General features: G+C 45.3%; 1 protein-coding gene across 2 annotated transcripts in view; it reads left to right on the top strand.

The window, feature by feature from the left end:
* The window catches only part of NEMF (nuclear export mediator factor), a 1,733,781-nt gene that overhangs the window by 1,223,693 nt on the left and 484,689 nt on the right, over nucleotides 1–25,399 (top strand). For both annotated transcript variants that reach the window (XM_069637407.1, XM_069637408.1), the window contains 2 exons: nucleotides 10,947–10,989; nucleotides 11,075–11,124. In XM_069637407.1, the coding sequence (XP_069493508.1) occupies nucleotides 10,947–10,989; nucleotides 11,075–11,124 (93 nt within the window). The remainder of the gene's footprint in view (nucleotides 1–10,946; nucleotides 10,990–11,074; nucleotides 11,125–25,399) is intronic.

The following is a 25,399-nucleotide window of genomic DNA, read 5'->3' as shown; positions in this document are numbered from 1 at the left end:
ACGATAAACTGGCGATCTGGATCTGGATGTTGAAGCACAGGTGCAGTGGTAAATGCTTCCTTCAACTTTTCGAATGATGCTTGGGCATTTTGGTTCCAACAGAAAGGAACTTTAGAACTAGTTAAAGCCGTCAAAGGAGCTACTGTTTTGGAGAAGGAATGAATAAATCTGCGATAAAAATTCGCAAAGCCTAAGAAAGACTGTAATGACTTGACATTGTGCGGAATCAGCCAATTCAATATGGCCTTCACCTTGGAACGGCTCATTCGAGCACCGAGTTTGGTAATGTCATAACCCAGGAATTCCACTTCCTGTGAATGAAAGACGCATTTCTCGGCTTTCACATAAAGAAGGTTCTCCCTGAGTCTTTGTAGGACTGTAGAAACGTGTTTGACGTGTTCCGAAAAAGATGATGAATAGATCAGAATGTCATCCAGATAAATCACCACAAACTGGTCCATTATGTCCCTGAATATATCATTCATGAAGAATTGAAAAGTGGCGGGAGCGTTGCACAGACCAAAAGGCATCACCAAATACTCGTAAAGACCATACCGTGTCTTGAAAGCGGTTTTCCATTCGTCGCCTTCACGAATGCGAACTAAATTGTATGCTCCTCGCAAGTCCAATTTGGTGAAGTAACTGGAAGTACCTAATTGATCCAATAGAACGTTTATCAGTGGTAAAGGATATTGGTTTTTTATGGTGATGTCGTTAAGTGCCCTGTAATCAATGCAAGGCCTTAGATCTCCCTCTTTCTTCGGAACAAAGAATAGAGGAGACGCAGCAGGTGATTGTGATGGCCGTATGAAACCCATCGCTAAAGCTTTGTCAATGTACTCTTTCAACACGTCGTCTTCTTTTGGGGTCAGTGAATATAAACGACCTGTAGGGATTTTGGCACCAGGAATCAATTCAATAGGACAGTCGTACTGTCGATGGGGAGGCAATTGTTCTGCCTGGCCTTTATCAAAGACATCAGCATACTCAGCGTATTCGCATGGTATGGTAGTGTCGCTTTCATGTACCACGCTGATAGTTGAAGCTCCCACCATAGAGGCCAATATGTGTTGCTTGTTTGACACCTCCTGACTGGTAAAGCAATGTTTATTGCAATGAATCGAAGGATACTGGAGCAATCCCGAAACCCAGTCAACGGCGGGCTTATGAAGGGTTAACCATGCAAGACCAAGTATGACTTCGTACTGCGGAGCAGCTATGACATCGAAGATGATTTCTTCCGAATGATTATTCGATAATGTCATCTGAACAGATACCGTCTCCTGGGTTACCATACCAGAAGTCAAAACAGATCCGTCCACGGTATTAACCGTTTCAGGTTTGTTTTTGTTTACAAGGGGTATGGAACAGTTCTTGGCATATGTGATGTCTATGTAATTGTTGGTGGCTCCGGAATCAACCATGGCCTTGGAAACCAATTCTCGTTCATCACAACGTAACGTCACCTCAACAATTACGGGTGCGTGTTTAGGAATGGTACTGGAGTCCGATGAAACACTCGACATAGGGACTCCTGCTATTGTCGAGTTTTGGCGTTTCCCGAACGCTTGATGGGTTTTTTAGGACATGTCGCCAATAAATGCTCAGATGAACCGCAATACATACATAAATGGTTCTTTCTTCGGTTCTCTCGTTCTGCATTGGACAACCGGCCTCTCACGGCGCCAATCTGCATGGGTTCGGGGTCGTTCGAGAGGACTGCCGGTGTCTCTGAACGCCCCGAGGCTTGCATGAAGGGCTTTTTCTCTCCTTTCCGAGCATTCCTTCGGGCATCGATTTGTAGAACCAAATCGAGCAACTCGTGAATCCCATAGGAACCACCGGAACTGTAGATAAGGCATCTTTCAGTTCTTCTGAAAGACCCTTGTAGAAAACAGCCGTTTTCTTGCCGTCAGGCCATTGAGTTTCGGCTGTTAGTTGATTGAACCGGGCAATGTAAGGCAAAAGAGGTTGATTGCCTTGTTGTAGATTAAGTAACTCCAGATCCATGGCTTGAGTAGCATAACACATGTCAAAGACTTTACTCATAGTAGCCAAGAGATCGTCACAGTCGTACAACAAAGGGCTATTTGTTTCCAGCAAAGGGTTAGCCCAAGCAGCAGCTGTGCCCCCTAAATGGGAAAGCACGAATGCTGCTTTTGTGGTTAGGTCAGGAAAAGATGTAGGACGGCAAAGAAAATGGAGTCGGCACTGATTAACGAAGGTTCTATAGGTTTTGGGATCACCAGTGAACCGTTCCGGAGGGGCCAAGGGAAACTGAGTGGGCATAACCACATTAATAGTTTCCTGTGGGGGTGTCATAGTCCCAGATCCAGATGCAGTGGCCATTGGAACCTGTGCTCCCTAGGACTACCGTGCATGGCGTCTTGCATAACGTCCATACGGTGCCGTAACATGTCCTGTGCCGTAACCATTTCATTTCTCAAATCGCTGATCAACTGAGTCAAAACAGCTAAAGGATCTGTACCCTCCATGGCTTCTGATTCTGTCAGATAGCACCAAAGTATTAACTGAAAAGGATACGGTACTCAAAAGGATACAGGTGGTAGGGTCTTCCGGATCCCTGTTCACACGATTTGATAGTTGTGAAGTCAAGTTAAGACCTTCCAAATGATACAACTCTCTGACTGGTAAAACAGGCAGAGCGATGGATCACTGGAAAGGGCGTGGGTAAGGTATAGGAAGTCAGCCTAGAACAAAATAAAGTATCATGAATAACTGCCCCAACCTGAGTATGATGGAATAGAAAATGACATGAATGCACACACTGACCTTGAGTCTAGGGCAGAAGAATTCAGCAGAGTCTCTTGAGGAAATCCAAGGTAGAACAAACGACAAGGAAGGGAAGATTAGTAAGGGAGACTTATCCCAAACGGAACAAGGCTCACGCTAGATACCGGGTTGATGCACCACAGGATAGCGTCCAAAGTACTGTTCACTGTCACCTTCCAATAATCCTTGAAAAGCTTCCTTCCCACGTAAAGTATAGAAATGAATCAATCCCCCTGTTAATATCACAGGTGCAGGAGTTGGAAATAGCGCTCTTTTTATGGTATAAACAAAGTACACGCGGTTCTGTACAGCCGCGAAGAAAAAAACGTGTGCGTGTGGATTTACATGCGATTAGGATTCACGCAGTCCAGGCCAACAGCGCTTGAAGACAAAGTGTGCGTGTGGATTTACACGCGAGCAGGACTCACGCAGTCCAGGCCAGCAGCGCTTGAAGACAACATATGCGTGTGGATTTACACGCGAACAAGATTCACGCAGCCCAGGACAGCCGTGTTTGAAGACAACGTGCGCGTGTGGATTTTACACGCGAACAGGATTCACGTAGCCCAGGACAGCCGCGTTTGAAGACAACGTGCGCGTGTGGATTTTACACGCGAGCAGGATTCACGCAGTCCAGGCCAGCAGCGCTTAAAGACAAAGTATGCGTGTGGATTTACACGCGAACAGGATTCACGCAGCCCAGGACAGCCGCGTTTGAAGACAACGTGCGCATGTGGATTTACACGCGAGCAGGATTCACGCAGTCCAGGCCAGCCGTGCTTGAAGATAGCGTGCGCGTGTGGATTTACACGCGAGCAGGATTCACGCAGTCCAGGCCAGCCGTGCTTGAAGATAGCGTGCGCGTGTGGATTTACACGCGAGCAGGATTCACGCAGTCCAGGCCAGCAGCGCTTGAAGATAGCGTGCCCGTGTGGATTTGCACGCGAACAGGATTCACGCAGCCCAGGCGAGCCGCGTTTGAAGACAACGTGCGCGTGTGGATTTACACGCAACCAAACAGCTCCAGGAATCAGCGTGTGGCGGAAAACACGCTATAGAAGGCCCAAAAAGTAGCTGTAGTAACCTGCAAGGATGCAGATCGGAGGTTCAGCTACACAACGCCAAATGATTCGATCAGAAGCAGCGAGTGAAGTTTCCACGCTGCTTAAATACGTAATGCCGTAGTTCACATGACGAAGCAGAATACACATGAAGTTAGCGATGTGAAAAGTGCAAATGTCGTTTTCCCGGCAACGTATCGAACAACCGCCATTTGGAATAGAACGGTCTAGCTGTTCTACGAGCGTAGGAGGTAGGACCACGTCCAGCATGCATGACAGTGACAACAATGAAACGTAATGACTATGTTATGCTAGTTCATAAACTGGAACGATAAAAGCTACTCTCAAAGACCCGTTCAGACTAATATCAATGTTACTCTTAGGCATGCAGTCTAATCTCCCGTCATTTCCTCGCGGGATGTTTTTCGTGGGGTTTTTTACCGCAGATTTTCCAATGATAAAACTCGTCGAATTTTTATTTTTTTTATTTTTGGGGGGGTTCCGACTCCAAATCCCACATCCCCTTTAATTTTTTATATATTCCCGAACATCCACACCCAATTTCTATATTTTTGTAACTCACTCTCACCCAATTTATATATTTTTCTAACTCCCTCCACCCCCCAAAAAATTCGATAATTTTTTTGCAGCAAAATATTTGCAGTAAAAAAACCCACGAAAAAACATCCTGCGATGAAAGGACATCGTACCAGTCTAATGGACACACATATGCTTGATCTTGTTGTAATAAAACGTATCTACTAAAAAAGGAAGCACAAATGTTGGTTAACGAAATTGGTGAAATAATGCCTAAAAGACACTTCTTAATCATATACTGCTACTTATTAACATGTCAACCAAGAAATCATTAGATCATGTGCTAATGTTACTGCTACATAAAACCAGATACATGCATGCAGTAAAAGAAATGCTGAAAAAACTATTACTGTTGTCAGTATGTAAAAAGAAGAATCATGGGGCATGTGTAGTAATGTAAACCTATACACATATATCTGCTTAATCCTGTTTACCATAACAAATTGAGTCTTGGCTCATTCTCAAGTGTTTTATTTGAACCACAAGCTAAGGCAGTGCCTTATTAGACCAAATATAACTTGTCCCATGGGTACATTGTGCAGCAAAATGTTTAAAAAAGGTATATGTTATTGTTGCCATCTGTCGACATGTTCCCATTTACAAAGTACATTCAATTATGTCCCATTCCTCATTTAATTCATTATTCTAAGTAAAAAGTAAAGCAAACTAATGTGAGACTATGAAGGGTGTATCACAAAAGTACAAATGTGTGAGAAATGTGTATCAGTGCAGTTAAAAAAAAAAGGTAAATAGAAATATGGACATGTATTGGAGTTTTCTGTATAACACAATGCATTCAGCAAAACAAATCAAATCCCATTCTTCAGTAATTAGTACTAAACAAAAATCACTGAACAAAATATGAGTTGAAATCTAATACTGTCCATTCATGGTCAAGGCAAGGAATATCGCTGAAATACAACATTTCACTGAACTACAACATCATCGCCATAAGACAATTACACAAGTAGTAAATGGAAAAATTAATGTATGTTTGTATATTCATTTATATAATAATGTATTGGACCACATCACATTTCTCAGTCATTCATGCGAGGCAATACAATCTAACTGCTGCCACCAGCTTGTCTTTAGGCGCATATAAAGGTAACCATAAATCCCCAGTGTAACAGACTAGGGTGATACAAATGTATCACCACATTGTAAGATGTTGTATGCACTGTAAGAAAAGTGACCAAAACAGGTAAAAATATGCAAGTAAACCTAGTTTCGTAGTAATGATAGTCTGAAGGACTGATCAGTTTCCTCATGACAAAATGAGCTAAAATGCTAGGCAGGTGAAGCTGATGGCTTCACTTCTCTGTAAAAAGTCGGGATAGGTAAAAGAATAAAAATAACATGTTTGGGGGTCCATAGAATATGGAGGGAAGGTTTCCTAAAAGAGAAATCTTTCCTAACAGTTGCAACAGTGGGCCCTGAAAAGCCAAGCCTCCTCGTTCAACGGTGCAGTGTAACAGTGTGATGGGCCTTGAGAATAAGCGTTCATTGTGCAGAGGAGGAAGGAAGGATAAAATGCGAGATGCAACATTATTGGGAGGTTGTGTTATGCAGAATACTGTACAAAGGTCATTTAAGCCAGGGGCTGGAAAATAACACAAGCAGAATCAGAGGGGGCAGGATGGGTGCTGGAAGATTCTGGCATGTGGTGTGACAGATAACAGATGACACCACGGAAGAGGCTGGGAAAATTGAGACATATAGAATAAGAGGCGGTTTTCGCTCAGAGGTTTAAAGGAGGGAGAAAGGAGGATTTTTTTCTGAGAGCCTCCTGGTGAGAGAGAGATGCTGCTGGCTGATTGAAGGTATGTCCTGCTTAACTTTCCCTGGAGGTTTATTGGTTGGGCTGGAGAGCGGTGTAGCTGCAGAGGGAGTTCTAGCTGCAAGAAGGCCCTGGCGAGTCAAGCGCAAGGCGACATTCCGAAAAGCAGAGAGTTCAATGTGATTATAAACAGGTTAACAATCAGTGAAGGACCCCCTTCTGCAGGGTGTTTTAATTGGCAAGGTGTCAGTGGACACAGAAGGCAGAACTTCTTTTAATCCTTCCGATACCAAAATAGCCAGAATCCAAAGTATTAGCTGGGGGTTCTTCACGCAGAGGGGGTCACAATCTCATAATCTTGCAATCTTCCTACTAATCCAACGTTAAGCAAGGGTAGGGGAGCAACTAAGAGCTGAAACTGTATTCATAGTGCATTGTTTTCATAGCCAAAGAGTGCCAGTTAGGATGTCTCAGGTTAGAGGGAAATCACTTACATTTGAATTGCTATGCTGACACAATGTAAAATGCCTATTAAGGCAGTGTGGGGTTTTCTGGCTGATGAAACTGAATATCTGTATGAAAGTGACTAACTGTGAAAGCGTGCAGTGGCCATTATTGTGTCAATTTCTTTTTGTTTTGCACCTTGACATAAATGCGCATCTAGAATGAAATGCACAATAAAAAGTCTGTAGATGCCTAGCTAAGATCCTGTGGTATAAAACTGTGGCAGAAAGGAAAGGATTTCCCCTACAGCTCCATTCCGGTAATCTGTGGTTGACGTTCGTATTTGTCAGTATGTATTTCTAATGGGATGGGCTCTACAGGATATTTCAGTAAGTGGTCCTTGGGAAGGATTACCATGACTTAATCGAGAAATGTCCAAGGGAGAAAGAAAACGAAAGTTATTTGACTGAAAATAAGTTTGTTTTCCCTCCTGACATTTCTGACAACCCACTGCCCCCAACCCCCTTACTTACCTCTTGGTTGCACACCTTGTGTGCCGCTGTCTCGTGCATCCCTCTGCGACACGGTTTCACTTCACTTACGTGAATGGATGCCAGCGCCGCAGGGTCATCCTTTTTATTTTTTCTTCAAAACTTCTTTCAAAACGGCGCGGGGGACACCCACTGCACCTCCCAATGGCATTATAGTGAACAAGGGTGCGAGGGACACCCCCGCGGCCCTTGTTCACTATAATGACACCGAATAGGGGATTTATTGAAAATGTTTGGCTTTAGTAATTTTCGTACAGTCGATTTTCGAATAAATCTCCCATTCAGTTTAAAAAAAATAAACAAATATACGTATTCCCCTTGGGAAGGCTCAGATAAGTCTTTCCACATCAATTTACTGGACATCAGGGCAGTTTCTCTAGCATTATGTTCCTTCTTACCATCAATCAGAGGTGTGACTGTCCAGATACTCACTGAGAGCACCACTGCAATACACTGCATCAATAAGGTGGTCCGGGTGGGATAGCGCCACTGTTTTGTGACGGCAGTGCTCCTGTGGTTTTGGCTATCAATAACGAGGTGAAAGCTTGACATCTAACAGGCAATTTGAACTCCCAGACTGGACATTTAGGCAGCTCGTTGTGATTTCACACACGTGGGAGCTGATTAGGGAGATTGTGGAGCAGATCTTCTCCATATGGGGGCTTCCCCAGAATGATATTTTTGCAGTCCATTTGAACATGTAGTGCAAGTACTTCTGCTCCAAGGTGTTGCATTAAGGGAGCTCTCTGGGTGATATACTGATTATCCCTTGGGAGTTCAACCTGGTATATGCATTCCTTCCATTCCCTTTGGTGCTGAGGAAGTTGAAGTAGACTGGCACCATTGTATACCCTTCCTGGGAACATTCCACCGACTAATAGTGCTTTTGTGACTCTGTTTTGTTGCGTTCTTAGTGTTCACCGCAGGTCCTCCTTACATTGTGCTATAAATATTCTTAGGTTGCGTCTAAGGGTGTAATGGTTTCTAAACACATGCTACCAATGTTGAACAAATGGAAATTATTTTGCTTAAAGGGAACGTTGTATTTTTCTACACTGGATCTTTGGGTCTGCTCAAAGATAGCTTCAGGCTCTCTCCATAAGTAGGGGGTTACATGCCCATTACCCAGTAGGATGGATATGTGGCTGTCCTCTTCCATGTGCTGGGGCCAAAGCCAGGTGACCTAGGGATCGACCCCATACCACCCCCTGGTTCATCATTCACTGGTTCAGGGAGGCAACTGGCCCCTTCAGGAGCCTTCTCTGTAGTCTCCAGAGCAAAGCAGGAACCTTGTCAAAAGAGGTTGAGGTTCATGGATTAGGGTCTCTCTGAGCAGGTTTTTGGTGTGGTGTCCTCTCCTAGATGAGCTTGTCCTTGTCGCAAGTTTTCAAGTTGATGCCAGGGTTGTTGTTCTCCACTAGTTCAGTGTTTCAATGTGTTATCATTGGCCAAGTCTAGCTTGAATATTGGCGTACATGTAAGGTTTATTTGTCAGCTCTGTACATTTTCAAAACATCTCCCGAATAGGGTTCCTATTTTGCTGTACCTATGATATTTCAATTCCTTACAGGCCTAAACTTATCCTCCAAAATCCTTTGTTGGCCCTCTTTAGGATTAAAATCTAGTCCTTATATATTGATAATGCCTTTTTAATGCCTGTGCATTTGTGTCCTTTTCAGCTCCATTTTCTCAAAGTAGCTTTTTGGTTGTTCCTACCTCTGTTAGTACTGCAGCGTCAAACAGTCTCCCCACCCTTTCTCCATTTCTCTAAAGAAAGACACATTAAGAGTGAAACCATCTTTCTTGCCATCGTTGATTTGAGCGTTTCATTTCCATCTACAAATTCATTTTACTGCATTTTCCCAATGCCTCATTCATCCAAGGTGAAGAAAGATGTCATTGTCTGGACACTAAAAGGGCGCTTATATTTTACAACACCGAGTCTAATGAATACAGACTTGACAATCAGCTTTTCCTTGTCTTTGCCCGGCTAAAGAAAGGCATGTATATCACTAAATACATTTTAACCAGACATCTAGTCTTATGCATCAAATCATGCTATTACCTGTCCCACATTGAAGTACCAGATTGCTTGCTTGCTCTACTAGAGGACAGGCTACACCATCCTCTCTGCAGAGGGGTGTTGTTTTTCAGGCATCTTTGGCTTTGTTGCACACCTTTACTAAACACTTCCACTTAGAATACCTGGCTGTGGAAAATGCTGGAGTGGGTAGGTTAGTACTGCAAAATGTTCTAGTGTAATTACTTTTGGACTGTTTGTGGTACGTCTTGAGTAGTCTTTTATTAGATAATGAAGTTGTGGGAGAAATGTATCCACTCGAATTACAAATTACTTACTTGCAGCAATGTAGCAATGTCTTTCTGTTGGATATGATTGCTCCCACAGATTCATCGTCCTTCCTCCTACCCCACTAAATTCCATTTTCAATTGTTTTTTTTTTTAAATTAACTTCAAAGGTTTATTTTTGTGAATAACAGTGTTGTTGTTTCTCGCTGTTGCCTGAGATACAAAATAGCAGCAGTCAGGTAAAATGGCACATGTGTCTTCCAGTTTATACAGGGTGACATCACTTCTGGGCAGGAGATGGCACCAACGAGCAGTGAAGAAGCCAGCTCTGGGCAGTACAACACTGCCTGGTGGCAGAAGAAAAGGTTTCCAGGTATGACTGTGCCTGAGACCGATTTCATAATATAATTAATCTGTGGGTGCAATCATTGTATCCTTGAGAAAGACCACTACAGCAGGTAAGTAATTTGATCTTTTAAATCAATTTAAAGAAAATGGTCAGGCCGAGCCTTGTGAAAGAATCAGGTAGAATAGTCTGTAGCCATGTACAATCAGTGACTCTACCACAGAGAAAATTTTCGATGTATAGATAATTAAAATGTTAATTGTTTGTTCTAATAATCTTTTTAATTATGATTTCCTTTAGTGTCTAGTCACATTCAGTCCTGCATTTGTATGCCAGATATCAGTTACATTGGAGGTTTCTGTTCAGAGCAAATGGAAATAAAAGTCATGGGGATCATTTTCTTACTACAGATGTAGATTGCACAAGGAGATTCTAGATCTAATGACATGACCATCCCCCTTTGTTTCAAAACTGTCAGCAGCAATCATCATACTGTTTTTAACATGTTCTGTTAGAGATTCTACTTTTTTTTTACCAACTATAAAAGAAAGGATTGTTTGATAGCGACATGACAGAATATTTAATGTCTACATAAGATATTTTCTTTTGCACATTGCTTTAAAAGTAACTGGTTTGCTTTTTAAAGTTATTTTAACAAACTTAAAGTTAGAACAGTCCCATGATGTTTTTACCAGTAACATAGTTATTCTGTTGTCTATGGCTTGGTGTACAAGGTTTAAGTTTAGTCACTTCTTGCATGCATAAAACAGAACTGCTTAAAACAGACTGTGGGTGTTCACTCAAAGGTTCACCTGTTTCCTGCATGACCTAATATTCAGAGATAAACCAGAGGTGTCAGTTGGTTAAGGCAACTGCTTTGGAATCACTGCAAACATGAGGCGTTAGGATCCAACTCACTATTTAATCCCTTCAAAGATGATCAAATGAATACCAGGTCTAACTAAGTAACAGTGTCTACATAGGAATCCTGTACACACTTTGATAACATATTAGAAGTGCAGTATTCTGAGGAGTAGCATTCACATACTTTGTCTTTTCTTCACAGACCATTACAGAAAACAATTAAGGAAGAGGCAGCCTCTACCATGGTATGTTGGTTTGCTTATTTCTTATTATAAATTGCTTTCAATCAGAAATGTTAGTGGATGCTAATAGGAGTTATTTCTTTATTAGGGCGATAGTAAGGCAATTGGCAGGCGACATTTGTCGGCAAAGGAGAGGAGGTAAGGGATTGGCGACATTGTTTCAGAAAAGGACTTGATTTTAATGATTTTGTTTAGGTTAAGAAATGCATTTCTTCTAATAGTCTCAGTGAACCATTTATTCATCTGTCTGAATTAATTGAGTTTATTCTAATAAGTATTTCACAAATTATCCATTTTACAGCTAATATATCTATCTATTTGTTTAACAAACTAATCATGTGATATGTCTGTTTTGCTTTATCGGATGTATTCTTCCAAATAAAGTACAAAGATGAATTTGGAAATTAAATTACCATTACTCACAAATATATGCATAGTAAAATCATGGCCCTACTTTTTTGACAATACTGAGTTTTAGGAGTGCATCTACGTAAATAAAAGTTTGAATCCCTTATGCACTAGGATAGAGATTACCTTACCTTCTAGTCTGGGGAAATTTAAAGACGGGCCTTGGCTTGCTGCTGTTCAAGGAATTCAAACAATGTAATTTCTTAATGCAAAAATTCATGGCTGATATGGGATATTTGTTTGCTCCAAGAAGTAGAGGGTCTGATACAAGTCTACCTTGCATTGGTCATTGTACGATGCATGCAATTTATTAAATGGTTCTCTGTGCCATTTATTTAAGGACCACGTCGGTTCTGAAGGCATCATATTTTTCCTAGGTGATGTAATGAAGTCCCCTCCTTGGCGTGGATGCTGTCAGTGTAGTGTGGTGGCCGTAGAAGCTGGGGACCACCTGTTTTTCATGATGGCTCTGCATAAAGTATATGGGGCGTTCCCTAGAACACTGCATTTTTCATAGTAGAAGGCCGTTTCCTGAGCGCTACAATCTACAGAATCCTTTGCTGTCGGGATCAGAGAATCAGATTCAGAGAAGCCCAAGCAAAGTTTTCATCAGGGGAATCTGACTCAGAAGGCCAAGGGGCAGCTGCAATCCAACCCTCTATGCTTGAGAACTGGTTCAGGTCCCTTTAGGGCAGCCACGCCAGTCTATTGACCTAAAACTGCTACTGATAAAAGGCAATCTTCACCAATGGCTCCAGCAGATGATTTTCATGTCCATGAGGTTTGCAAACTTCATGCACCGTCCACATTTTGGATGAGGTTGGGGAAAGATCAGAAAGGGGGGGAGATGGTTGACTCATATCAGATGTAGAAAGTTGGTGCAATTGAGAAATGGGCCAGTGCCGAGAAGGAAGAGGTAATACTGAAGCAGCAGGACGTACTACAGCAGGAGGAGAAAGGAGGCAATGATAGAAAAGAGAGTAGAGCTAAACATACTGGAAATGGAAAAACGGAGAAGCTGGGAAGAGAGCAACCCGGGAAGGGTAGCCCTGTATTTGGGGGGAGACTACGATCGGAAGGAGTGGAACCCTATAGGATAGAGGAACGCAGCAAGTATTGCTGGTATGTAGGTAGAGAAGGGCGCTGGGGGGACATTTCTCAGGCTAGGAAACTTCAAACTGACCTTCACACCTGACGCATACAGAGATCTCCACCTGCAACATTGGAATCACCTGAGCAGTTGTTTGTGTCAGCATTTGGATTATGCTATTGGGACTGAGCAAGGAGAATACAGAGAAGAGCTGCAACCAAAACCAATCATCTAGAAAGACAAGGAACTCCACCTTCGAACATGCGAGAAATTACTCTCTCCGGCATGGTGCAGTCTTACTTCAGCAAGCACAGCAACCCCCCCCGCTCCATCCCCCCTTCCTCTTCTCTCCTCTCCCTATCTACTCTATGGTGCTCTCTGTCTCTCCTATCTTTTCAAACTGCTTCTCTATCGACTATATTGCTCTCCTCACTAAATCTGGTAGGAAGAAGTTTAAAAAGGACATCCTGGTCTCTAACCCAGGCCTCCCTATCACTGACACCTATACCAGTACTTCCTCCAGGCAAACCCTCACCGACATCCTCTTTGTTGTTCCTTTGCTTTACCTATGGACTCTTCATATGGACTTTGTGTTTTTTACTTTCTTTTCTTCTCCCACTAATGGTGCACCCTTTGGGTTGCCCTCCTGGCCTCCTTCCACTCCTCTAAGGTCATCATTGATGTATACCTTAATGGTACCGCCTTTGTCCAAGCCCCTCAGGCCAACATTCTCCTCTTTGATAGACGCTTCCTGCGTCCCATCAATTTCCTTTCTTCTACTGCTGTCCCCTCTTCCCTCCACGGCTTCCTTGCCTCTCCCTGCTGCCTCCTCCTTGGCTACTTTGCCCTCTCCTTCTTCCTCTTCTGCCCCCCTCGGGCTTCTACTACTCCTCCGCAGGGTATACCTCTGATTTGTACTCCTCCCCGGAAGTCTTTCAAGGATGGCAAACTTCTCCATATTGCCACTCTAAACTCTCGCTCAGCTGTCAAACACTCCTCTGACATCTGCTGCCTCTTCGAAGAACTTGACCTCGATGTCCTTGGTCTCACCGAGACTTGTTCACGGCCAGCTCTGTCACAAGCTTCAACACTCTCCTCCCTGATGGCTACAAGATCATCTCTGCGCCCAGGTCCAATAGTTCGGGAGAGGATGTAGCCCTAATCTTCCCTGTGTGGATTCCAGCCTCTGTCTTTCCTACACAGGCCTACTCCTCTTTTCAATGCCTCGTCTGCAGGCTCTCTCTCTCCTAGACATTCTCTTACTGTGGCTACTTTCTATCGGCCACCTGGACAGATCTCCTTCCTCTCTGAGTGGGCAGACTTCTCCACTTCCCTCCTGGTCTCGACCACTCAACTCCTCCTTCTTAGACACTTTAGAATCCACCTGGATACTTCCAGTCCTTCCTCTGGACGCTTTCGCAACCTCTGCAACTCTCTCTGACTTTCTATCCTCCCCTCTGGCCCAACTCCCTCAGCAGGGCACACTCTGGATGTTCTGATCTCTACAGACCTTCCCTTTTCTATCCCGCTAACCACTCCTCTCTCCTGGAGTGATCACTTTCTCCTTTCTTCCGAGCTCACTCTCTCCACCCCTCAGGCCAAGCCAACTCCAGCACTGCCACCTACCTTCTCAGTTATCCGACCCATGAAGCGTGTGTCAGTTGCAGCATTCGCCGCCACTTTCTGAACCTCCCCTCCGGCTGACACACACCCTGACACAGCCCTTTCTATGCTCCACTCTGCTATATCTGATATGCTTGATGTTCTTGCCCATGTCATGAGGATCCGCTTGAAGCCCAATGCCAAGTGCAACTCCTCGTACGACTCAGACCTCCTCACCCTTAAACGCAAGTGCAGCGTGGCTGAGAGGAAATGGCGTACTTCCGGTACATCCTCTGACAAACTGGCCTGCCGCCTGCTCCAAAGGCATTACCGGCTCTCTGTCCACACCAAGAAGAGAGCCCTCATCCAAACCCGCGTCTCTGCGGAATCCAACAACTCGGCCGAACTCTTTAAAATCTGCAAGGAGCTGGCCAATCCTGCTGCATTCTCTCTCTCTCCTGTCCCCTCCCAGGTCTTCTGCACGACCCTGGCTTCTAATTTCATCTCTAAAACACAGGACATCCTGTCCTCTTTCTCTTCCTCTCCTCCTCCTCCCTCTACTCCTTGCTCTTCCTCTGGCTCTTCTGTGGCCATCCCTCCTTCTCTGCCTTTCCACTTTTCTCCCCAGATGAGGTTTCTAGACAAGTCTGATCTATGAAAGTCTCTCCCCTGTTCCTCTAAAACCAACAAGGACCGCATTGACACCCTGGCTCCTGCTTTGGCTGACATCGGCAACCACTCCATTGCCACTGGAGTCTTCTCTTCCCCCATGAAGCACTCCTGTGTGCACTCTCTTTTTAAGAAACCCTCAGCTGACACCTCCTGCCCTGCTAACTACTGCCCAAACTCCATCACTGCTTTCCTGGGCAAACTCCTGGAAAATCTGGCCATCTGCCAGCTTAATCTTCACACTGAATTGGTTGGTTGTCTCCATGACCATCAGTTGGACTTCAGAGCTACCAAAAGCACGGAACCTGCTCTCCTGAACATCCGTGAAGACCTGCTCTCAAACCTTGACTCCAATACCCCCTGTGTCCTCATCTTACTTACCTGATAACCTGGGTATCACCGATCAGGTCCTGGCTTGGCTGACCTCTTTCCTTTTCTATCTCTACCTGTGGTGTTCCCCAGTGGTCTAATCGGCTCCCTGGCTGTTCAACCAATACCTGGCACTTCCTGCCCACCGCATTGCCGCTCTCTGCCCCAACTTTCAGTGCTATGCGGACAACTCTCAGCTCATTTTCAGGCCCCCTTCCACCACCTCTTCTTCTCTCATCTCTGACTGTCTGTCTGCTATCCAAGAGTGGTGTGGTGCTGCCAATGATCTCTGCTTTAATGCCAGTAAGACTGAGATTCTCCTCATCAGCACACCTGCTCCCTCCTTTCCTATCGCTCTCTGACCGGCCTCCCTTGGCCCTCTTCCTTCTCCCACCTGTGAGGCTAAAAACCTTGGAGTCATTTTCGACTCCACACTCTCCTTCTCTCCTCACATTTCTGACGTCTCTAAGAAGTCACACTACCAGCTGCACCTCCTCAGAGGCATTCTTCTTTTCCTCCCCTTCCCCCAGAAGCTCACTGTCTCCAGAGCTCTGATTCTCTCTAGGCTGCACTACTGCAACAGCCTCTTTCTAAATCTGCCTGCTTCTAATCTCTGCCTTCTGCAACTCATCCAGAATAGGACTGCAAGACTTGTCCTTGGCCTCAAGCTCAGGGATCGTATCTCTCCAGGACTGAAATCTCAACAGTGGCTCCCAGTGACTGCAAGGATTAAGTTAAATACCCTCTGGATTGGTCACAAGTCCTTTTGGGGTCTGGGGCCTCAATACCTTCAACTCTCTCTTCCTAAATATCTTCCCTCTCAAGCTCTTCGCTCATCTGCCTCCAACTCTCTCAGGGTCAGTCGCTTCTCCAAGCAACGAGTTGGTGGTAAATCTTTATTCAGCTGTGGCATCCCTCGGGGACAGCCTCCCTGCCTCCTTGGAACTTGAGAAGAACCACCTCTGGTTCCAGAAGCACCTCAATACCTTCCTCTTTGCTTCTGCTTTCTCTCCTCCTCTCCCCTGCTGAATTTCAGACTGAAACTGCACTGGTCACCTGGCTACCCTCTGATCTCGGGCCCAGGGCCCCTTCCCCACCGGCTGCACACCTGCACTTGAGGGCTGTTTCTGTATCCCTACAGCCCCCACCAGCTCCTGACACTTAATGTTTGCCCTTACCCCTGCACTTGCCACAAGCTGGCTGCACTTTTTACCTATTATTTTATTTATTCTGTTTATTATTACTGTTGATCCTATGTACTGCACTGCCCCCTCCTCCTTCCCTCCTGCACTTTCCCTTTCCCCCTCCCCTGCACTTGTGCGATCTTGATGTTACCTGGCCTAGGAAGATCGTTGTCTCTGTCTTTCCTCTGTACCCTCTCCCTTGCCTCGCCGCGCCTTGAAACACTGGTGTATAGGCACGTTATAAATTCCATATCATACATCATACAATAAGACTGAGACTGATGGTAAGGACCTCTCCTAGAAAGCCTGCATCAGAGTATTTTGAAAGTGGAGGGAAGGACAAAGTTGTCCTGACCTCCCAACTAGAATCTGGTGTGAACCTTTTCATTTGAGGTTTAGTTCATATAGCCCTGTCCCTTGAAATAATTTTAAGATTGTCCCTCTGAACACGATAAGGGCCTTCAGTGTTGGGGAGAATTATCTGTTTAGGATGAATTTCCTAACCTAGTGAGTCCCCCAGCAGCTTTGCTGGATTTTTGGGGTTTATTTTTTTCTCCTTCCAAGAGTGAGACTCTCTTACCCTCACTCTTGGACATGATTTGAGTATGTTCCTTTGACTCTAGATGTGGTTAATGGGCTATGGGGTCTTTTACTCCATAGGGCTTCATGTGTTTTTGTGATGTGTGTTACACAGCACCCTCAGTGCAGTAACACAGGGGTGTCATAGTGACCCCCCAGTATAGACTCCATACCCTGGGACTGACTACTGTCTCCCAGGGCATGTAAAGTCACCATTGACTTTACTAGTCTTGAATTCTGAACAGAACCAGTACAAACCATCATATTGTGGACGTACTGGCTGGGGCAATTCGATTGCCCGGGGTCTTTTAGTAGAGGGGGCACGTCTCCGTCCCTCCTGATCGAGTTTTGGCTGGTGGCAGTGGATACTACTTTTTATATTCAACCGCAAATATTTCTCTATGGGATTTTCCCATTGTTCGAGGCTACTATCTTTATTTATTTAATTACGATAGCCTCGAACATACCGCCGGTTTATTTAATTATTATTAATTCTCCGGTTGGTATTTTTTGCCAAAACTCGGTTCTAAAATGGCGTTTGTGTTCTCTTCTGTGACTCCAACCCAAGTCGAGCCCTTTGTTCCACTTTTTGGCGGGCTTCTCCACAGAAGCCCTCCAAAGTGGTGCCACTCTGTCTGGGGTACTTAGGAGGGGTGGAGGGGGATTTGGGCACCCTGGACTGAGTTGCCTAGGCAACTCAAGTCGCACTCCGTCCTGATTGGCCCAAGTGGTGAGCCGGCCGGCTCACCACTTAGCATGTTTGAGTGACAGCTAGGCTGAGTGAATGGGGGTTTTCTGCATAAAAGCAGGGCTTTGGGGACTGGAACTTCAGAAGTCGCCACAGGACCTAAGAATCCGACCAGGGAGAAGCTGAGCCGACCTGCCACGACGACACCACCGGTGGAGCCCTGCTGGACCGTCTCACCACTTTTCCCAACGACAGAGGAGATCTCCCGCCAGAGAGTCTTTTTCCTTTGACTGATGGGGATAACCAGTTTCACCGTCTTTTCGCCTTCCCGACGCATCTCGTGGCCGCCTTGCCTGTGCCAAGCACCCCGGCAACCGGAATACCACGTTTTACCACGACCGCGAAATAAAGGGCAATACCTTTAACCGGAAAACTCTGCGGCTGGTTTCTTCCCTGGCAGTGCAACGACCTTCAGCTTTCCTCCAAGTCGAGATCTTCTCTTCCCCTGGACGACGGCGAGACTTGCACCCGCTGCCAGGAACAACTGCCACTGCTGGAGGATCCTTCCCACTTAAGGTACCGTGTTCCGCCTGGCTTCCCTTGCCACCGACTGTAAAGGGTAGATTTAGCCCCCGGCTTTCGAACCTGGGTTAGCCTGGGACACCCTGGCTAAACTTTTCTGAGCCTCTCTAAACTCTTTTCGAACTCTCTGCAAGACTTTCAAAGCCTAGTGTAACTGTGTGATCTTGGGCGCATTTGTGTTCTGCTCTCTCTAAGAGTGGGACCAGCCTATGGACTTTGTCTCACAAGTGACTTTTGCTCTTCTGCCTTGCTAAAAGTGTTCCTAAACCTTAGAGTGGTGTATCTTTCCATATTTTGTCTTTTTCTCTCCCTTCTTCATGAACTTATTGGAGTGCCATCTATAGTTAAGCGCTCACCTCTGTCTGGAAATAAGTGGTGTTAACTAAGACTTACCTGATAAGGAATAAGGGTTGTATATATTATAATTGTAACTGTGTTTAGAGTGTTTTACAATAAGAGTGCTGGAGTGTTTCAAACAGTGTGTTTTAAATAAATAATTATATACTTTGATACCAAACCTCTGGTCAGTGTTTGCTTGTATTATTGTATCTGAGTACCTATTGTGTATACTTTGCATACTGCCTAACTCTTCTTGAGGGAAGTCTAACTGCTCAGCCACAGCTACCAGTTAAATCTGGGTGGTACAGACTGCTACCAAGTGGGTTTACTGCTAACACCTGTAGTCCTAAATCTTTTGCAGTGTTCCCAAAGGGAACTGCACAGGTTTCTGCCTAACCCTGGTGTACAGCGGTGGGATTTGTATTGAGTATACATTTTAGAGTGCTTAAGGATACCTTGGTGCAACTAACCACAAAGCTTAGCACTGAAAAAGTAATCTCTCTAACATGTTAACTATGGAAAGTTATAGTCAGGAGTCCCTTGCTACAAAAACTGCTGATTGTTTAAGAGTTCTCTGTAAGCATAAGAATCTCCTTACTAAAGGCAAGAAAATTGAGCTAATAGAAAGGTTGTTAGCTAACCAAAGCCTGGATGATGGTTCAGAGGAACCTACCACTCCAGCAACTGTAGATAACAGTATTGAGATTGAAACTGAACCAAATGTTGATGATCTTGAGGAAGAGTCAGAAGAGGAGGGTGAGGCTGCTGTGACTGTCCCCCCCCCCAGGCCTCTGTCTGCTCTACCTGCTGTACCTACTGGACCTTTACCAAGTCCCACACTTAGTCCTCAATATCTTGAACTAGAGAAGATGAAACTTGAATTAGAGTTTAAATAACGTAATACTCAGGCTGAACAAAGATACCAGGAACTGAACCAAGAACTAAGGCTAAAGGAAATGGAGCTCAAGCATGAGCTAGAAATGAGGAAATTGTCTGTTGAAAATGCTTCCCTCTCTGGCTCCTCTAGAAGTTCCAGTCCTAAAAGACCCCGGATGCCTAAAGAATTGGTTGGTATGTATGAGCCTAAGTTGGATGTGTTGGATTGGTTGTCTCTGTTTGAATATAATCATGGGCTCCAGAACATCACAGGAAATTACTTACTCACCTGGTTGTTCTCTAGGCTTCCCCCTGTTGCAACTGATGTGGTAATGGAGTTGGGGGAGGAGGATAGGAAAGAGTATGAATGTTTGAAACTAGCTCTGATAGCTAGATTTGGGAAGACCCCTTCCCAATATCTTAAGAGGTTTAGAACCCTCAAAAAGCATGATGGTACCCCTTGGGCTACCTGGGTGAGTGAAGGGTTGAAAAACCTAGAGGGATGGATTAAGGGTTACAAGGTGAACACTTTTGAAGGTATGAAGAATATTTTTATGATGGAGTCAATTTATGATGCCTGCTCTCCTGAGCTCAGACAGCACTTGGCTGATTCAAAGGAATTAGATTCCAGAAGGCTAGCTAAGGCTGCTGACTTGTGGGTTGCCAACAGGGCCACTCACAAGGATTCTAGGGTAACTCAGTAGAAGGATGAGGGGAAACAGCCTAAAAAGGACTCCAAAGAGAATTCTAATATTGCAAATTCCAAAGAGAGCCCCAAACAAAACCATAAGGGTAAGCCACAAGGAAAACCACAGCAGAATAGTGTACCTTCTGGTGCCAAACCAGAGGGAGGCCAGAACAAGCCACCATTCCAGAAGGCATTCAGTAAATGCTTTGTTTGTGGCTCTACTGACCATGTGAAAGGAGATCCCAGATGCAAGGGTAAACCTTCAGGGATCCAGCTTGCCTCCTTAGCCTTCGCTCCAGAAGTGGAAGTCCCAATGGCAAGTGGAAACTTTCTACTGCTGGCTGATGAACCCATTGGTGTCTCAGCCAGTGTTTCTTTAGTCTCTCGGGGGTTGTGGGAACAACAGAATTTAGATGTGTATAATTCCATCCCAGATAATACTGAAGAGTATTATAAAGACAGTGTCCAGGTGAATGGACAGGAGACTCCTGCCATTAGAGACACTGGGGCCAGCATAACTGTGGTGGATGAATCATTTTTCAAGGCAGAGGATGTTGCTAAGGCACCCAAATGCCTCACCAAGTTAGCTGGAGGGCCTGTGCCGATGTGTCCCCAGTTACCAGTTCTCATCCAGTGTAATGATATGGCTGTAAAGATACCTGTCAGTATACAATGTGAAGTACCAGGTAGGGTTCTGTTGGGTAATGACCTGAAAGCTCTTGGAGTTGTCACATACCCCCAGACCTCCTAGTAAAAGGTTACAGGAGCTCACAAAACCTGCAAGAGAGAAAACCCTGCGAGGGTTATCTAAGGAGATGATGACAGAGATCACTCCGCTTCCACTGGAGCAACTCACTGCAGTAACTACCAGATCAGGAGCAAAGGGGCAACCCAAGACTCCTAGGAAAAAGCCAGCAGCAAGCACTCCAGTGCTTCCAACAAGGACTTCCCCTCGGTTTTCCACAGTTACACCTGTAACTCCACCTCCAGCTGAGGCTGAGAGTGAGGTACTACCCGGTGTGGTTGAACTAGACTCTGAAGAAGAGCTATTGGGAGGCCAAGAACTTATTGGAGATCTGGACCCTGAGGACCATCCTGAGCTGCAGTCTTTACTGGCAGAAGGTGGGCCCAGCAGGGCAGCTTTTCGTAAGGGACAAAGAGAATGTCCAACTCTGGAGGGTCTCCGCCACCAGGCAGCTGCTCAGGCTGATGGGCAAGAGCCTGGGAAGTATAGGTTGCACTGGGAAGATGGCCTCTTCTACAGTGAACCAACTGAGTCTGAACCTGGAGACTACAAGCGCCTTGTAGTACCTCAAGAAAACAGACAACAGTTCTTGCACTTAGCCCATGAGATTCCTTTGGCTGGTCACTTGAGTTTCAAGAAGACCAAGGAAAGGCTCTCACTCTACTTCTATTGGCCAAAAATGCCTTTTCTTTATTAAAACAATTACATACTGAATGTTAGGCAGAAACCTGTGCAGTTCCCTTTGGGAACACTGCAAAAGATTTAGGACTACAGGTGTTAGCAGTAAACCCACTTGGTAGCAGTCTGTACCACCCAGATTTAACTGGTAGCTGTGGCTGAGCAGTTAGACTTCCATCAAGAAGAGTCAGGCAGTATGCAAAGTATACACAATTGGTACTCAGATACGATAATACAAGCAAACACTGACCAGAGCTTTGGTATCAAAGTATATAATTATTTATTTAAAAACACACTGTTTGAAACACTCCAGCACTCTTATTGTAAAACACTCTAAAAACAGTTACTATTATAATATATACAACCCTTATTCCTTATCAGGTAAGTCTTAGTTAACACCACTTATTTCCAGACAGAGGCGAGCGCTTAACTATAGATGGCACTCCAATAAGTTCATGAAGAAGGGAGGGAAAAAGACAGAATATGGAAAGATACCACTCTAAGGTTTAGGAACACTTTTAGCAAGGCAGAAGAGCAAAGGTCACTAGTTGCCGGCTAGACGAGACCCTTTATTCCTCTCCTCTCACCCTTCCCCGGAGTGGTTTGTTATGCAAGCTGCCACAGTCTCATCTAGACCATCTTCTTTCACTTCCACTTTACATACTGACAGGGAAGTGAAAAAAGTTGATGCCTTATCCAAAAAGGCATTCACTTTGGGCAGTATGGGCCTTAAAGCTACTAATCTGACAAGCAGTTTCCTACAGCTGGTGGAAGAAGGGAAGGAGGAAGCCAGACCGTCGCTGCAAATGGGCCTGGAGATTGCCGACTGTGTGGGCTGCTCTGTGGCATCAGCAGTAACACTGAAGGGAGGAGGTCTCCGTCCCATTCTGGACCTCGGGGCCTTGAACAAGTTCCTGAGGAAAGACAAATTCAGGATGGTGACGTTGAGAGAAATTCTCCACGCTCTCGAGCTACATGGCCTGGCTGTTGTCAATAGACCTACAATATGCTTATTTCCATGTGCCGATCCATCGAAAGCACAGGAAGTGCCTAAGGTTCACCATAGCGGACAAGCACTATCATTTCAAAGTGCTTTCTTTTGGTCTGGCCACCGCCGCAAGGGTCTTCACCAAGCTCATGGCGATAGTCCTGGCTCACCTCAGGAGATCCGGAGTCAAAGTATTTCCGTACCTGGATGACTGGCACATCCGAGAGAAGTCAGCAGTGCAGGTCTTGTCCCATTTAGAGGACACCTGCTTGCTGCTATACAGGCTGGGTGTCAGATTCCACCGATAGGGCGTCAATATCCCCGCTTCCCTCCTCCACATCCTCACCTGTTGAATCAGAGTCTTCTTCGATAGGGCTGAGAGTTCGATGTGCTCAGTAGTCCTTTTCTTTTTTTTCTTTGTTGTGTATGTCTCCCACAAGAAGAAGCCACAGTGAGAGCGATAGAAACGCCCTGACCGTGACCCCCTACCAGGACGGACCGGAAAGGGGAAAAAAGCCAAGTATATGCAAAATAAACCCGGTGAATCAAAAAGGCAGGTGGGTATCCTGATGGAGGTTGGAATAGCAGATATCAGTAATGGGATGCGGAGAAGGTATAACAGAAAAACAGGAAAAGCAGGGAAAATACAAGAGCTCCTACTCCAGGTAAGTGGATAACTGCAGGCAAACAGGGCGGTGAACCAAAAGAAAAAAAAAGTAGTAGAGAGAGAGAGAAAAAGGGGGGTCCCGGGAAACGGGACCCGAGTGGAACTAGGAGAGGAAAGAAGAAAGAGAGAGAAAAAGCTCAGCGGAGCAGAATACCAGCGTATAGCAAACCGCAGCAGCAAAGGAAAAACACAGTTGACCGTGAAGGGTTGCAACGCACAGAACAGAGGATAGGGCGTGGCTAAGTAACGCTACGTTCACTTGAGCGGAAAAAGACTGGACCGCTAAGTGGACGTAGCGCGGAAAACGTGACAGGAATTAGGATGTGTGTAATCGGAATCGGGGCCACATACGCCAGGTCGGAATGCGCTGCATGACAGTGTGCCCCCCTCCAAGACACAGACCCCCCGGTTTACCAGGATGTAATCGGTGAAACTTTCTGAGAAGGATCGGGGCATGGATATGAGAACGGGGATTCCAAGAGTCCTCAGTATGGGAAAAACCTTTCCAATGTACCAGGTATTCCAGGCGCCCTTTACGGTACCTAGAATCCAACAAGTGGGAAACCTCGTATTCAGATGAATCGGGGGAGTGAGAAAGAATAGGGACGGATCGAGCCTTGTGAGACTGTTCGGCACTCTTAAAATGTGAAGCATGAAACACTGGGTGAATCCGCCTTCATGCATGTGTCAATTTTAGGCGGAATGCCACTGGATTGATTTTCTCAGTGATAGAATAGGGACCAATGAACCGAGGGGACAGTGTAGATGGTCAAGGCCATCTTGGAAGGTATTTAGTGGATAACCACACTTTAGAGCCCACCTTCCAATCAGGTACCACCTGCCTGTGTTGGTCGGCCTGTCTCTTATAGACTTGCAGACTGTCTTTCAGGTTTAACTTTGCTTTTTCTTGAGTATCTTTTATCCTGGACAGTGTTCCGGCAACCGCCGGAAGGGTAGGTTGAAAGGGAGAGAGAGGAATGATGGCTCGGGGATGAAAAACATATGAACAGTAGAAGGGAGACATCCCACTTGCTGAATGACTGGTGTTGTTGTAATGCGAATTCCGCCGTTGGCAACAGGTCCACCCAGTTATCTTGTTCCAGATTCGTGTAGCTGCGCAAGTACTGCTCCAGGGTGGCATTCAAGCATTCCGTGTTGCCATTTGTGTGGGGATGATATCCAGACGATAAAGCACGCTGGATGTTAAGGGCGGCGCAAAGTGATTTCCAAAATTTAGAGACTTATTGACTCCCCCTTTCAGATATGATTTTGTCTGGAAGGCCATGGAGTCTAAAAACGTCTTTTATGAAAACCAATGCCATGCCATCAGCAGTTGGGAGACCTGGGAGTGGAGAAAAAAGGGCCATCTTTGTGAGAGAATCAATAGTCACCATTATACATGTGTGTCCCTGTGAGGGTGGTAAGTCCACAATGAAATCTGTGGATATATGACTCCACGGGCGATCAGGAATGGTGTCTTGTTGCAACAATCCAATGGGCCTTTTAGTATTGTTTTTGCTCTGACAACAAACTGTGCAGGTCCTAGCATACCGTTTGACATCCTCAGGCAAACCCGGCCAATCGAAGGCTCTTCTTATCAAGTCCAGGGTACTGGCTTGCCCTCTATGACCTGCTGTCTTGTGATCATGGCACCAAGACAAGATGTTTTTCTGGAGGGTTTTGGATGGTACCATATTTTTTGACCTTTGAAAAACAGGCCATCCCGTTCAGTCATGCCATGAGGCTCCGGTTGAGAGGAGGCAGCTTCTCTGATCTGCTGAAAGAATGAGGTGATGGTAGCCACTATTCGATTCCTTGGGAACAGTTTTTCAGGGTAGGAAGAGGCTGTCGGGGAGGTGTCTTTCTGGATAGAGCATCGGCTAAGGTATTCTGACTTCCGGGGATGTGGGTAATACGGAAATCGTATTGTGAGAAAAAATGTGCCCATCTTGCTTGCCTGGAATTTATGCAATCCATAGACTGTAATACTTGTACATTTTTGTGATCAGTTCGAATTATGAAGGGGTGTCAACTCCCCTGTAGCAGATGTCTCCAAACTTTGCAAGCCTTTTTCATGGCTAAGAGTTCTCTTTCGTTGACGGAATAGTTCCGCTGACTTGTTGTAAGGGTTTTGGACAGATAGGCTATCGGATGTTCTGTGTTGTCATATTCTTGTAGTAAAACCGCTCCTATGGCTGCAGCTGAAGCATCGGTCTCGAGGATAAAAGGTTTCCTTTGATCTGGCTGGCGTAGGATGGGAG

The sequence above is a fragment of the Ambystoma mexicanum genome, chromosome 14, assembly GCF_040938575.1.
Source record: "Ambystoma mexicanum isolate Mex_15411 chromosome 14, UKY_AmexF1_1, whole genome shotgun sequence".
Classification (NCBI taxonomy): Eukaryota; Metazoa; Chordata; class Amphibia; order Caudata; family Ambystomatidae; genus Ambystoma; species Ambystoma mexicanum.
Note: the sequence above shows the minus strand (reverse complement) of the source record. Positions and strands in the feature narration are given on the sequence as shown.